Source organism: Eleutherodactylus coqui, chromosome 5 (assembly GCF_035609145.1).
Source record: "Eleutherodactylus coqui strain aEleCoq1 chromosome 5, aEleCoq1.hap1, whole genome shotgun sequence".
Taxonomy (NCBI): domain Eukaryota; kingdom Metazoa; phylum Chordata; class Amphibia; order Anura; family Eleutherodactylidae; genus Eleutherodactylus; species Eleutherodactylus coqui.
In genome coordinates, this window is record NC_089841.1 from 220,183,892 (window position 1) to 220,197,331 (window position 13,440).

The window sequence follows — 13,440 nt, forward strand, 5'->3', positions numbered from 1 at the left end:
ACCTCTAACCGATTTGTTTAACTGGTCGCCACTAACAGGCCATGTTCCTGATGACTGGAGAATGTCCAATGTTTTACCCATCCTTAAGGGATGACACTGAATCCGCGACCTTTCCACAATGTCAGATGCGGAAGGGCGGTCGCGTCCGCATAGAATCCACGCAAAAATGGAGCATGCTGCAATTTTTTTTTCTGTGAGCGCAAAGCACAATTGATTTCCGCTCGTGTGCAGGAAGAATCCCTTTTCCATAGCATGCTATGGACCGTATTTGCTGCGGAACCCGGAGGCAGACGCCTGCTCTGGATTCCGCAATGTAAAGCGCCTATGTGCAGGCGGCCTTAATCTCATTGATTTCTTTTACTATTTATCAGAAGCGGTGGATGAAGGTGATGCTGTGGATATTGCCTATCTGTATTTCAGTAAAGCCTTTGAATACAGTTCAATGTAAAGAACTCATAGATAAGTTCTTGAAACTTGGACTTAATCCTTTGATAGTCCAGTGGTTTGGAAGTTGGTTAAAAGACATATATCACTGTTGTTAATGGAGTGTATTCTGAACATGAACAAGATAGAAAGTGGTGACCACAAAGGTCTGTCCTGGGTGCTGTTCTTTTTTAATATATTGGTAAGTGACATAGGAGATGGTCTTGTAAAAAATAAGGATACCTGTTTGCTGATGGTACAAAAGCGTGCAATAGGTTTGATATTCCTGGTGGTGTCTTTGAAGGTTTTGGCCATGGGTGTTTTATGCAGCCCCACTGGTTCACAAAGTAGGCACAGCCAGAGTTAACGGAGTCTGCCTTTCCTTCCGAGGTTCTAGTAGCTGGAGTTGGATCCAGGGCTTAGTGGAACGTAAGCCCAGTGGTGTGCTAGAGTGCAACTCTGCATGGTCAGTGACAGAGGTTTGTGCCGAAAGATCATCCTAGTGCAAAGTGTGCTGCTCAAAACTATTGATTCCATACAACTTGTGTCCGTAATCACGGAGGTACTCTGGACTTAAGTGGAACGAAGCAAACGAGAAGAACAAAGTTCTGAATAACAATATTGCACAAACCTTCATTCGAAGACTAGATTGACATAGGACCTTTGCTTCACGGTACCTTCAGCAGTACAACCGTTCACTCACAGAAATGTTTTTTGTTATCTAAAGCACCTGGTGCGCCGCGGCAGCGAGGTAGCATACAGAAAGTTTCGGGGATTCCCTTATATCATGAGGACACTCCCTAGAGAATACACTGAAGGCCTTAGGCCTGTTCCTCCTAGCCATTTCCATGATTATTTGGTTACTGCCTACCTACATCTTTCTAGTTTTCCTAAGGGACGTTTCTGCTTAGTTTTTCTGTGAATAAGTTTAATTTGTGTAGCCTGGAGGAAAGAATGGAGAAATAGGAGTATCATCCAAACTTTAAATATGATAAAGTATAAATAAGGTTCTGGAGGGAAGTGTTTTTAGTAGGAAGCGAACCATAGGCACAATCTGGGATTAGTTGGAAGGAAGATCAGAAGTAATATCAGAAAATATTTTTTTAATGGAAGAGTAGCAGATGCTTGGAACAAACTTTCATCAGATGTGATTGGAAAATCAATAGTTGATTCAAGCATTGCCTGTAATTAGCATAAATCTTTCCTAAGCAAGAAATAAAAGGGAAATTCTATAAGGTCAGACTAAATGGACCATGTGGTCTTGTTCTTGCATCAACCCTTTGTTTCTATGGTTAACGGCTGCGATTGGAGGCATTTCCAATTGCAGCTATTGTGTTCAGGTGTTGGCTGTCAAAGACGACCGATACCCACCACTCCATACAAATCCTGCACACATTTGCATGGCATGCATCATGGATCTCGCCAAGGGGTTAATAGGTTGGTCTTTTCCTTGATCATTCACCACAGTTACACCCAGATTTTTACTCAATCAACACTTTCAGTTTTTAGTCTATTATATATTTAGTTGAAAAATATATATATATTTTTTTTTAATTTTCTTTGGCCTTAAACTCTAAGTATTTGCTGCCTTTTACATAGCACTTTTTTTCCTATATAGTCCTTTAATGACTCGTCACTACCTTCTCGCTTTACTAGAGGAAATACTTTATTTTTTAACATTTATTGCACTCCTTGTAGTTTTTAATTTAATCACGTTGGTTTTCTCTGGGTTCTAAGGCTAAAGTTTCTACTAAGGCTTTCCTTAATGATTTCCATCATAAGTGCAGGAAAAAAGTAGTGCGGCATGCTGCACTGGTAAAAGAATGGAAACTAGATGGAACTGGTAGTCAATAGTCAGTCAGGTGGTGCTGGTTTCTATTTGATGGATCCACATAACATTTTTTTTTTCCATCTGATTTGAACACATTTATTTCTTTAAGATTTTTTTAATACTGTAAAAAATGGCCCATTTGTTTTTTGTATTTTTATTTTTGAGGCCTTTGAACAAATTTGTCATAAAGACTGTATTTACACAATTCTCGGGAACAACTCGCAACATGGGCGAGGCAGTGAACGATCTGCCTTGTCATTCCCTTTATTACCTGTTGGTATTTTATTTTTAAATGAAATATAATTAATAATTGCTCGATAGGAGAACTTCTTTTTTTGGACTTTTCCTTGGTCCAAATCTGAATTTCCTGAAGATCAGAAAAAGATCTCTTGTAGGGAAAACTCTTCACAGTCCAAAAGTTATGTATTTTTTTTTTATGGTTGGCTAAATCAAAGAACGTCCTATTTTCATAATAGAATCCATCTGTCCAATCTACACTTATTACCTTGTACCGGTGGCATCTATTATAATAGTTTTCTGTTTCATGAAGGCCAAACACTGCTCGATAGAATGATTGTTTTACATACTGTGTAGTGGTAAACCTTTCCTTGTAATGTTATTGCTATGGACCTATTTGCCTTTGTGAACATTGGAATTGTTAATCTTTCGAATTGGCCAATGTCCTTTTCATGCTTAAGTTAATATAAACAAAACCGCGTCGCAAAGCTTGTCAAATACAAGTAAAGAGCGGCTCTTTTCTGAGAATTTGGAAGCTGTTCTATGTGATAATTTTGTTAAAGAGCCATTAGATAATAATTTGTTCTACTACGAATAATGAGCGTGGTTTGCCAGCATTAGGTTTTACAGCACAACTTTGTTCAAAATCAAAGTTCTCTAATTTTTTGTTAACTTTCTCATTTTAGGAATGTTGCCTTTGCAGCCTACGAGGGGGCGCTCTTAAGCAAACTACAGAAAATAAGTAAGTCTTGAATAACATTTAGTTTTGTTTTTTTTAAAAAGTCTTTTTGGTTGTCTTATGTGTTTATTCTGATGGATCTACCAAGACTACTACATTCCATAATTCTCTCAAAGTGCAGCAGTGATTGAGATGGCTTACTATTTTTGGTAGGGACCTCGGTCTATGGACAGATTAAGGGGGGGGTGATCATTTAGCAGACAACGATCTCGTCCAACACCCCCACCCGGAGAATGTGCTAAGGTTTAGCACCATGTCTGTATTCATTTGTATAAGGAGTTGTTTTCTCATTATGTATTACACTTATTATTATAGATCTTATTATACACAAAATTGATTATCTGCCCTGACTAATATGGAACTATGGGCACCGTCTTTTGATAACTGCTCTTTGCACAATATGTGTTTTTGTGATTTTTTTTTTTTTTTTTAATTGTACACAGTTTAGTAATTTTAATATAGGAATACTGGTTTCGCAGTAGAATTAAAATGTATTACAGGTTTCGCAGTAGATATAGTGATATAGGAATACTAGATTATGTATGACTTTTATCACCTGACCAGTTCATATGACTGATCACATGGCCGGACTCCTAAATGGGGTTCTATTGAAGGGAGCAGAGAAAGTTGTGTCACATTTTTATGCCTAGATGAAACATGAGAAAAAGTATATTTCTGCTGCTGTCAACATATATAGCAGTAAAGCAGACACAAAATACGCTTTGGTGTGGCCTCAGACGTCCTTCATAGTTTCCAGTCTGACCATTACAAATTATTTGCATACCTTAAATGGCTAGCAATGGGGTTTGGCCAAACAGGCACAGCTCACAAAGTTACAAGCTATACTCTGTGTCCTTCTGTTCTCAGATGTCATGCTTCCCAAGGATTGCAGCTTATTTAGTTGGTGCTTTTTTATGTTAATATAAAACCAACCAGGAAAATGGCCAACACACTGTGTGTTACCAGCCTCAAACGTCGTTAAAAGTAACCAGTCCCAGCCACTATAAAAGTCACCAGTCCCAGGCCTAACGTAGCTAGAAGTAGTTTTCTGCAAACTACAAAATTAACTTTTAAGTTACATAAAACTACACTAATAAGGGAACTAAAATAATTTTAAAAAAAACATGAAGAAAGCAAGGGGTAGGGGATGTGTTGGAGGTGGTAGAGGAAAGGCCAAGTTGACGCTTCAAACAGCTCCCACATTCTGCAGGAGGCGAGGCAAGGCAAGCTCACTGTCACTCTTTAGAAGTGGTTCTGCAGTGTGTTACATCCATAGCACACAGAATAGGTCATAGAGTGGATGACACAGCATGCCTCAAGTACCACCACCTCCTCTTCCTCCAAGTCATACACACACTGGAGTGAGTCTATACCAGTTAGCCATGAACATTCCCCCACTCGCTCTACTTCACCCGTGCCAAATCACCTGCCCCCTCCGAAGCTGTTTGATCATACAGTGTTGTGGATGCCAACTGAGCAGTCCAAACAACCAGAGAGAGCCCAACCATTTTTTTTCTTCCGAAGAGGAGGGTGGGTCAGTGCGCGTGGTCCACCCTTCACAGTCAATGTGTCCTCAGGAGGATGTGGAAACAGAGCTGCCTGCACACTGTGCTCGCTGTAACAGAGTCCACTCAAGAGGAGGAGGACAGGGAAGAGGAGGTGGAAGAGAGTGAAGTAGTCTATCTAAGAAGGAGAAGCAGAGAGAGTCTTCACAGAGGACTAAGACGGAATAACACCCCAACCATCCATGAGCACAGAGCCTGACTACAAGCGTTGCACAGCTGCTTGCAATGGAAATGCTGGCCTTCAGGCTAGTGGACACACACATCTTCCGCAACGTGATGCTCCATACTAACCCAAAGTAGCAGATGCCCAGCTGCCACATTCATCCTTGTCTATCCCCTTCTCCACCTCTTCATGCCACATGTCAACACCCTCCACATCAGCACAGATTATTATTTATTTTAAATAAAGACCACATACAAATCTTCTCCTGTGCTGCCCGATTCTGGCTCCTCCAACTGATCACATGATGCCGACATGATGAAAGGTCCTTCATGATGAGATGGAAATGGATATATAGTTATACATAGATATTTATATTACACATAATACACCATATTTTTTGGACTATGAGACACACTTTAAGTATGAAAGAATCTTGCCAAAATTGTGTGTGCGTTCCATAGTCCGATGTTAGATGGGTCCGGCAGTGCCAGAAGGTCCTGAATCTTGTTAAAAAGTGTGTCTTATCATGCAAAAAATATAGTATGTATGTAATACATATATAATCTATACAGACTCGCACAGCCCACACACCTATATCTCTCTTTAGGCTTTATTTATACCTGAAAAAACTTTGCTATTGGTCTTGTTTATTTTCTACAACAAATATGCACTTATTGGAGCTAATGAAACTCCTTTGTCATTGTCTGTTACAACCTTATCATACTCCAGCGTATTTTCTTCATTAGTTGTAGAGAAAGTCTTGATTGCTTAATTTTTTTTGTTTTCTCAGAAACTTACAAAAGATGCCAAATAATTACTTTTTAACTTGACTAAGGAAATGTTAGTTTGTGTATTTGTCTGAAAGGTTTATGCCTACTTAAGGGGGTTAATCGAGCCCCTTTAAAAAAAACACACTTAGTCAGGCTGGCTCAGTTGCATGTTCACCTCTCCCCATTAACTACAAAGATTGGGCATGTTGGACTCCAGCATATCCAATCCTCCTTTTTCCGGACATTAGGGAAAAGTTGTGAAATCTTCCTGTGCATATGAAAAGGTCTGCTGGTCCCGCAACTAGTTGACAGATGTTCATCTACTGTTTATGGGCACCTTTAATCATCTAATGTTTAAGACACCTTCAGGTTGGCTAACAAGGGACCCAACGATTCCTACTAAACCCTTTACCAATTTATCAATCCGAGTTGAAATGCGTTGACCAACTCCCTAGTTATTAAAGTATGCCAAAAACGTCTCCCAATACGTCAGTTAAAGTAGCGATCCCCTGGTGTGGCTTTCAGATGCATTGGCGCATTGGCAAGTGTTTTCCATGGTTTTAGTGGGAAACCTCGAATTCCACTCGTGTGCATTGAACGCCGTGCGGTGTGTTTTTCTGTCCCATTGAGAACCATGGGCAATGCGTTTTTTTCAAGAAACGCGAAAGAATAAGACATGTAGGTTTTTTTCCCGACTCCCCCCCCCCCCCCCCCCCCCCACACCTCTAAACATCACTCATGTATAGGACTATATTCAAAAGAATGTGGTTCATAGTTGTGCAAGATTCGTGCATCGCAACGCACAAATCTCGAGCAAATTTCTTAGTTGTGTGAAACCGGCCTAAATGGAGAGTTCATTAGATAATAGGATTCCCTTCGCTTCCCATTCACATTTTGTAACAGGACACCACTAGTCAATATAGAACAATGTAGTAAGTCTGCTCACCAGAAAATGTCCTGCCCAGATCCACTCATGTAAGGAGACTGTAAGGGAGGAAAACACAGCCAACAATGCTGCGAGGAAAAAAAAGTTGCAGCACGTCCTGTTTTGGGGCGATTTTCAATAGACCTGGAAAAAAAATCCCATTGCACTTGCATGCCACACAATGTGTGTGTTACTGGGATGCAACTTTTCTATATTTTACTATTGGAACAACATGCAATTGTCTTGCGTATGAAAATTGCCCTTTTACTGCAAAACACATCATAATCGCAGGCTTACTAACCAGATATCACTCTGAGTTTCTCGGAAGAATATTGTATCCTCCCGTGTGAAAGCACCCTTATTGGGGCACGTTCAAAGATTAAAACACAACCTGAAACCTCTTGCTTGTTTCGAATCAGTGGGAAAAAAGTTCTTAGTCATAGGGCATAAGAACCACTTTATTACAGCTCTTCTAAGGTCAACACCTCGGACTTGGCCATTCCAAAACACATATAGTATTCATTCTTTTCAACCTTTCATTAGTTGATTTACAGCAACAGGAAATGTTTGGTGAGGTGATTGCTTCTACCGTTTATTACATTTTAAGGGTTGGCTTAGCTTTTCTCCATGCTCTGTGGATGCATAATTAGTGTGCACTATAAAGCAGGGGTCCCCAACTCCAGTCCTCAGGGACCACCAACAGGTCATGGTTTCAGGATATCCTATGGTAAGAACACATGTGGCAATGTCTGAGGGGCTGACAATAATTACATCACCTGTACAATACTGAGGAAATCCTGAAAACATGACCTGTTGGGGGGCCCTGAGGACTGGAGTTGGGGACCTCTGCTATAAAGGACATGAATCGTACAACTGTTAGTTAATTGCATTTGTCTACCATTGTGGCTCTGCTAACAATCGGATCACATTGGATCAGTAATCAGCGCAGGATTTTAGATCATTTTAAAGGGTTTACTTATTTGTTCTTGCAACCGTATATATTTAGTTGTTTCTGTTTATGGTCACACTGCATTACTACTTTGCAGTAAATTCTGAAAGGATAATTCGAGTTACAAACAAAATTTTGAAAATCACGCTCCACTTCTTGCTTCTATCAATCCTATTTAAATCTGTTCTATATGCTTTAATTAATATCGCTAGACTAATGGTCCTTTTACACGGGCTGATAGTTGGGCATCTGTAAGTACCCCATGGTGGCTGGGTCAGAGGTGTAAAATCTGTACCAGGGCCTGAGCTGCCACTTGCCATTTATAATACTTGTTTAGTAGCAGAGGTATCTTTAAGGCCCTTTTACATGCAATGATTATCATTCAAAATTCGTCCAAATGGCAGAATATTCATCACATGTAAACGCGGGCATCATGTAGTTTTTGTCTGAACAATTGATTTCAGTTTACTTAGTCTATTCACACCTCTGAAAGACTGAGCAAATATATTCCTTTTGAACGCATTTTAATCATCTTTTAATAGATTGCAGGATGTTCTCCCCAGTGCATGTTTATACTAGCCCAGAGGAGAACAATGTAATGTGCTGGCAGCTTGGAGGAGAGAAATGGAATGTTCTGTCAGCTGCTTACACAGCTGGCCGTGTATTGAAACACACACTGGGCTCTGCAAACAACTCCTGGAGGTCCTTTTACGTGCAAATCATGATGATAAAACATTAATAGCCATTAACACTTTATGCAAATAGATATCTAAATATTTCAATCTTTCAGTTCTTTGAAAGATTGTTTGCGTGTAAAAGGTCCTTTAGCATAGCAATGGAATAACAGCCCAGGTATGACTACTGCCTTTGCGTTTTCTCTGTACCAGTTCTGTTTTATAAGTTTAAGAGGGGCCTGGATGTCTTTCTTGAGCAATACAATATTATATGTTATCATTAATAACTTCAGAAGCATTGGTAATCTGGCGATTATTCCGATTGCCAGATTAGTCAGGAAGGTTTTTTTCCCTTAAATGGGGAAAATTGGCTTCTACCTCATTGGTTTTTTTGGGTTTTTTTTTGCCTACCTCGAATCCACATTGTGGGTTTATAGGCTGAATTGGAATGACATGTGTATTTTCGATCTTTCATACCATGACTAGGATGCTAAGTGGTAACCATAGCAACATTTGTCACTGCAGAACTTTTTAAACAGATCAGAATATTTTTTATATTAATTGCATAAATACTTAGGTGAATTTTTTCTTCTTTAGATGGGCACATGTAATGTGCGCAATCGCTGTCCCTGAAGTGAGATTTAAAAATGTGATGGAACGATCCCAAATAGACACCAGCGGAATTCCTCTTGAGAGGTTAAAACTGGTGAGTACGCAACAAGTATGTTGTTTGGATGCCTAAGAATAGATACAAGACTTTTACAACGAATTTAAAAAAAAGACTTGCTTTTTAATGTTTCTCAAGGCCAATGTATTGTTAGCTTGAAAAGTGCATTTCCCTTCTTGTTTTATAAGCATATTTCAATAAATCAAATGCAGTTGTTGAATAGGTTCACGTCGTGCCCTATCTTGAGCACACAGCATGGGAAAGATCCAAAAATGTCCTGCTTGTGAAGAACAGAGGTTTAGTATTGAATTGTCTTGTGATCGCATAATGGAAAACACAATGTCAATCAAGAATAAAACGATGTGTATCAAAAATGTTCAACTAAAAAGCAGTAGTCCAAAAATCCATCTACCCAATTAATATATATGTAAAAAAACAGAGAAGTGGTATAAAAGTTGGGTATAAGGGCTTGGATACAGCAGTTACTCGAGCGAGCATCGCTCTTCTCGAGTAACTGTTTACTGGTCCGAGCGTGCTCGGGTGGGGTGGGGGGCAGGGGGAAGAGTGAGAGAGACCCCCCCCCCCCACACACACACACACTTCTCAACCCCGCCCCCCCCCCCGAGCACGCTCGGACCAGTAAGCAGTTACTCGAGAAGAGCGATGCTCGCTCGAGTAACTGCTGTATCCAAGCCTGCTCGCTCATCTCTACTCCTACCCACTAGTGTTTTGTTTTGTTTTTAACGCTGCGATATCGCTGCATTTTTTTGTAATGCAAATGTCAATGGGACTTTCTAATGTTAAAATCGCATTGCACAAAAATCTCAAGTTTGTGCTTTGCGATTTTTCTGTGATGTGATTTTAACATTAGAAAGTCCCATTGACGTTTCCATTAAAAAAACGCAGTGATATTGCAGCGTTAAAAAAATGCTAGTGGGTAGGAGCCCTTAGTGTAATATGTCGACACTGGAAGTGTGCACGTGCCCGGGCTGAGCTAGAGGTAACGCCCAGGTCACGCCCACAGCTCCTGGTTGGCTGCGGCATACCCAGCTTGACTGAGCTGCTGAGAGCTCGGTGCATCGCTTACATGCCACGATCTCTGTTGATTGCGCCGTGTAAAGGGTTTTCACAGAGGGAGGGAGCTCCCTCTGTTTATCCACATCGGACCCCCACGATAAAAAAAAAATTGCGGAGGACCGAAGGGTTGTCATGGCAACGGGACACCATATACAGGTGTCCTGTTTTGCTATTAGCCCCAACATTGACGAGCTGCGGCAGCAGGAGAGATGGCTGTCAGTGATGGCTGGTCTCCCGCTGCATTAGCTTGAGGGAGCATCAAAGCAGTGACACCCCTCCCACCCCTTCCCAGCTGTTAACTCCTTATATGCCGCGATCTACATAGATTGCGGTGTGTAAAGGGTTTTACAGAGAGAGTGCGTGCTCCCTCTGAGGTCATCAGACCTCCACAATAAAAATCACAGAGGGCTCGGCGGGTCACTGTGGTAACAAGATGCAAGATACAGGCGTCCCGCTTTGCCATCACCTCCACCGAACTATCTTTCTCTTGGCAGCTCTGTAAATGCGTATGCGTTCCGCAGCCAATCGGGAGCTGTGGGTGTGACCTGGGCAGCAACTCTAGTCACGCCAACAGTTCCAGTGGAGACACATTACACTAATACCTAAAAGTTAGAGGTGCAAACCATTTTCTTCCTCATCGGTGTATGCAGCTCAGTCCCCATTCACTTGACAGAATTGCAGCTCTGTCCTTATTGAAGACAGCTACTAAAAAATGTTACAAAAATGTATCTTGCAAAAAATCGGCTGATCGTTGTGAGTGCCAGCACTTAGACCCAACCTATATAATTATGCTGCCTTTTGACTGAATTGCTTTGTAATTATGGAAAATGAACTATATGTAGACTATCCCAATCTATATTATTGGTTGGCATGTCTAAGGCCGATTTCACATCTGGGTCGGAATGTCTGACCAGAGTTTTCATCACAGATGTAGCTGAAAATACCGGTAGTGCTTTTTTTGCTCTGTCCAAAAGCCGTTCAACTGGGCAGAAAGTAGGTGGACCCCATTAAAGTCAATAGGGTCCGCCCAGCGCTGTTCAGTTCCGTGCAGAGACTAAACCGTTCAGACACAGGATTCCTGCTCCCCGAACGGAGCAGGAAAGCAGAATTCCCACCGCAGATGTGAGGCTGTGGTCACACGGAATGGAATTCCAGTGGAATGGCCGCACCAAAAAACTGCGAGAATTCCGCTGGAAAAGCGCCGCTTCAAAACCTGCATCCCTCTAGCCATGGGTTTTGGAGTGGTTTCGCTGTCGGCATACCGCTGCGGCTTTCTCATAGAGAGGAAAGAGTCCACTGCGGAAAAGAGAAAGTAATTGACACGCTGCGTAATTGAATTCTGCGCCGCATGTCAGTTTTCATGTGGCTTGGCCACAACGGATTGGCCACAGCGTGTGGACAAGATTTGCCACTTTACTGGCTAATCCCGGGGTTAGGAGCCGCGGGCGGAATTGCCGTGTGGACTTTCTGCACGGAAATTCTGAAGCCATTTCTCCCCGTGTGACCCCAGCCCAAAGCGGTTACTGAACTGCACATTGCTAAAGCGTCATTGCAGCTTTTCTAAAGCTCCTCATGCTCTGCAGGCTATAGGCTGAAATCACATATGACCTGCTTGGCTCGACTGAGACAAACACTGTTTGCCAATAAATAACAGCCATAAAGTGTGGGTTTATCTCATTGGCTCATTGTTTAAAAGTACTTTTTTAAATCCTCTTTAAGGAAATGATGAGTAGCGTCCGTATGTGTGGCGAACACAACAAACCCCCGCCAGATGTTCTCGCGCTGTCCGTATTTAACCGTATAAGCATTATGTTTTCGCTTTATATAGGCAGGCAATTTTGGGTGTCCTAACAAAAATGTGTATACAAGGTGTTTTTGTTATTTTTCTCCGGTGCTGCTTATTATTTTTACATTTGAAAATCCCATTTCTCTGTCAAAATAGAGGTAGAAAATGAGTTTGAGAATAAATGGCGTTGCCCCTGGGCTTTCTGTGACCTCAAATTTTGTATTTGACAAGTGAACCGAGTCTAAGCACAAGTGTTCTCTGAGCGACAGACATTATTTTGAAAAGGGATTTACACTACAATGATGACTGATCTATAAGCTTTTCAGTATTTGGCCAGTGCCACCCCATTCTACTTGGAAGCCGGTGCACTCAGAGCTGCACCTAGAGGGAAATAATAGCAAGCTTGAAAGCTACAGATTGTGGTTTTGAAAGCTCCATCAATTCTGAAAATGGAGTGGATCAACTGTATTGTTTTAGCTAGAAAATGGGTTAAAAAGTCAATATACAGCTGTGTTGTTATTTTTTATTTGCTCACCTACTTTTTTTTCTTAAACCTTGCGGATGCAAATACAAGCACATGTGATTTACAACCTGCCCATCCATCTAGGCCCTTATTAAAATGAAATCTATCCCACGATCTACATGTTAAACACTGGAGAACAGATTTCGGTAGTGGCCTGATTAATACAGCATCAGTTACAGTTCACTATGGTAAAAGTGGCCAAATATGTTGTGGTCATTGAGAGAACGTTTTCAAGTAGAGGGGCGCAGCAAGGAGGGAGCAGCCTTGGCACCTGCACTAAGCCTAGTTGGGTGGAGATGTGGATAGGAGTGCAGGACATGGGTGTCCGAAAAGTCTAATATAGAACACACACGTGTAAATGCGTGTTTGATGTACACGTATGTGTGAGTATTGTATGGAATCCTATTGCAGCACATGTGTGTGCAGGATAGCAGCACTATGTATGTATGTGGTAGAACAACCCACTAAACACTTGTACCCACAGGATAGTTGATAAATGGATAACATCTGGGGGCTTCTTTGCTGTACCCCTCCACCCCCTAGTGGTTACTTGAGTGGGGCCCCCATTGCTACTTGCAAATCACTGGGGTCCCAGTGGTTGGAATCCTCAATGATCATTCATTAATCACCCGTCTTGTGGATAAGTAAGAAAAACCTCTTGTGCGTTGGCACCCTTTTAATTTGCTTTGAGCAAATAAATCCTAATTCCTTGATGTGTCCACTTGTAAGGGAATTCAATTTTGTAATCTCTTATTAAGCCCTGCATGACCAGAGGGAAGGAGTGGGGTGGGGGTGCGGGGGGGGGGGGGGGGGGGACACTTCCTGCTCAGAACAAAATGTAAACTTCTGGAATACTTTATTCTAAAGGTGATGTGTTGTTTTCTTTAATTTTTTTCTTTATGTTTTTTTTTTAAACTTTTTTTCAGGACACATGGGTCTTTCACATTATTTAAAACTGGAGTGGATATTCATTTTGTAGGTCTCTTTAGGGAAGAATGGTCAAATTATTTTTTTCTCCTTTTCCTATGCCATTTTTAATGTAGTTTATTTAATTATTAACATTTACCCCAGTAATTAATTCTCTAGGGCTCCCCTGTCTGATGACTTCACA

The 13,440-nt window shown here is 41.3% G+C and overlaps 1 protein-coding gene across 1 annotated transcript in view; it reads left to right on the plus strand.

Annotated features, from left to right (window-relative positions):
- The window catches only part of KDM4C (lysine demethylase 4C), a 236,788-nt gene that overhangs the window by 147,357 nt on the left and 75,991 nt on the right, over positions 1 to 13,440 (plus strand). Inside the window, exons 12-13 of the mRNA XM_066604256.1 lie at positions 3,178 to 3,233; positions 8,874 to 8,982. Of these exons, the coding sequence (XP_066460353.1) occupies positions 3,178 to 3,233; positions 8,874 to 8,982 (165 nt within the window). The remainder of the gene's footprint in view (positions 1 to 3,177; positions 3,234 to 8,873; positions 8,983 to 13,440) is intronic.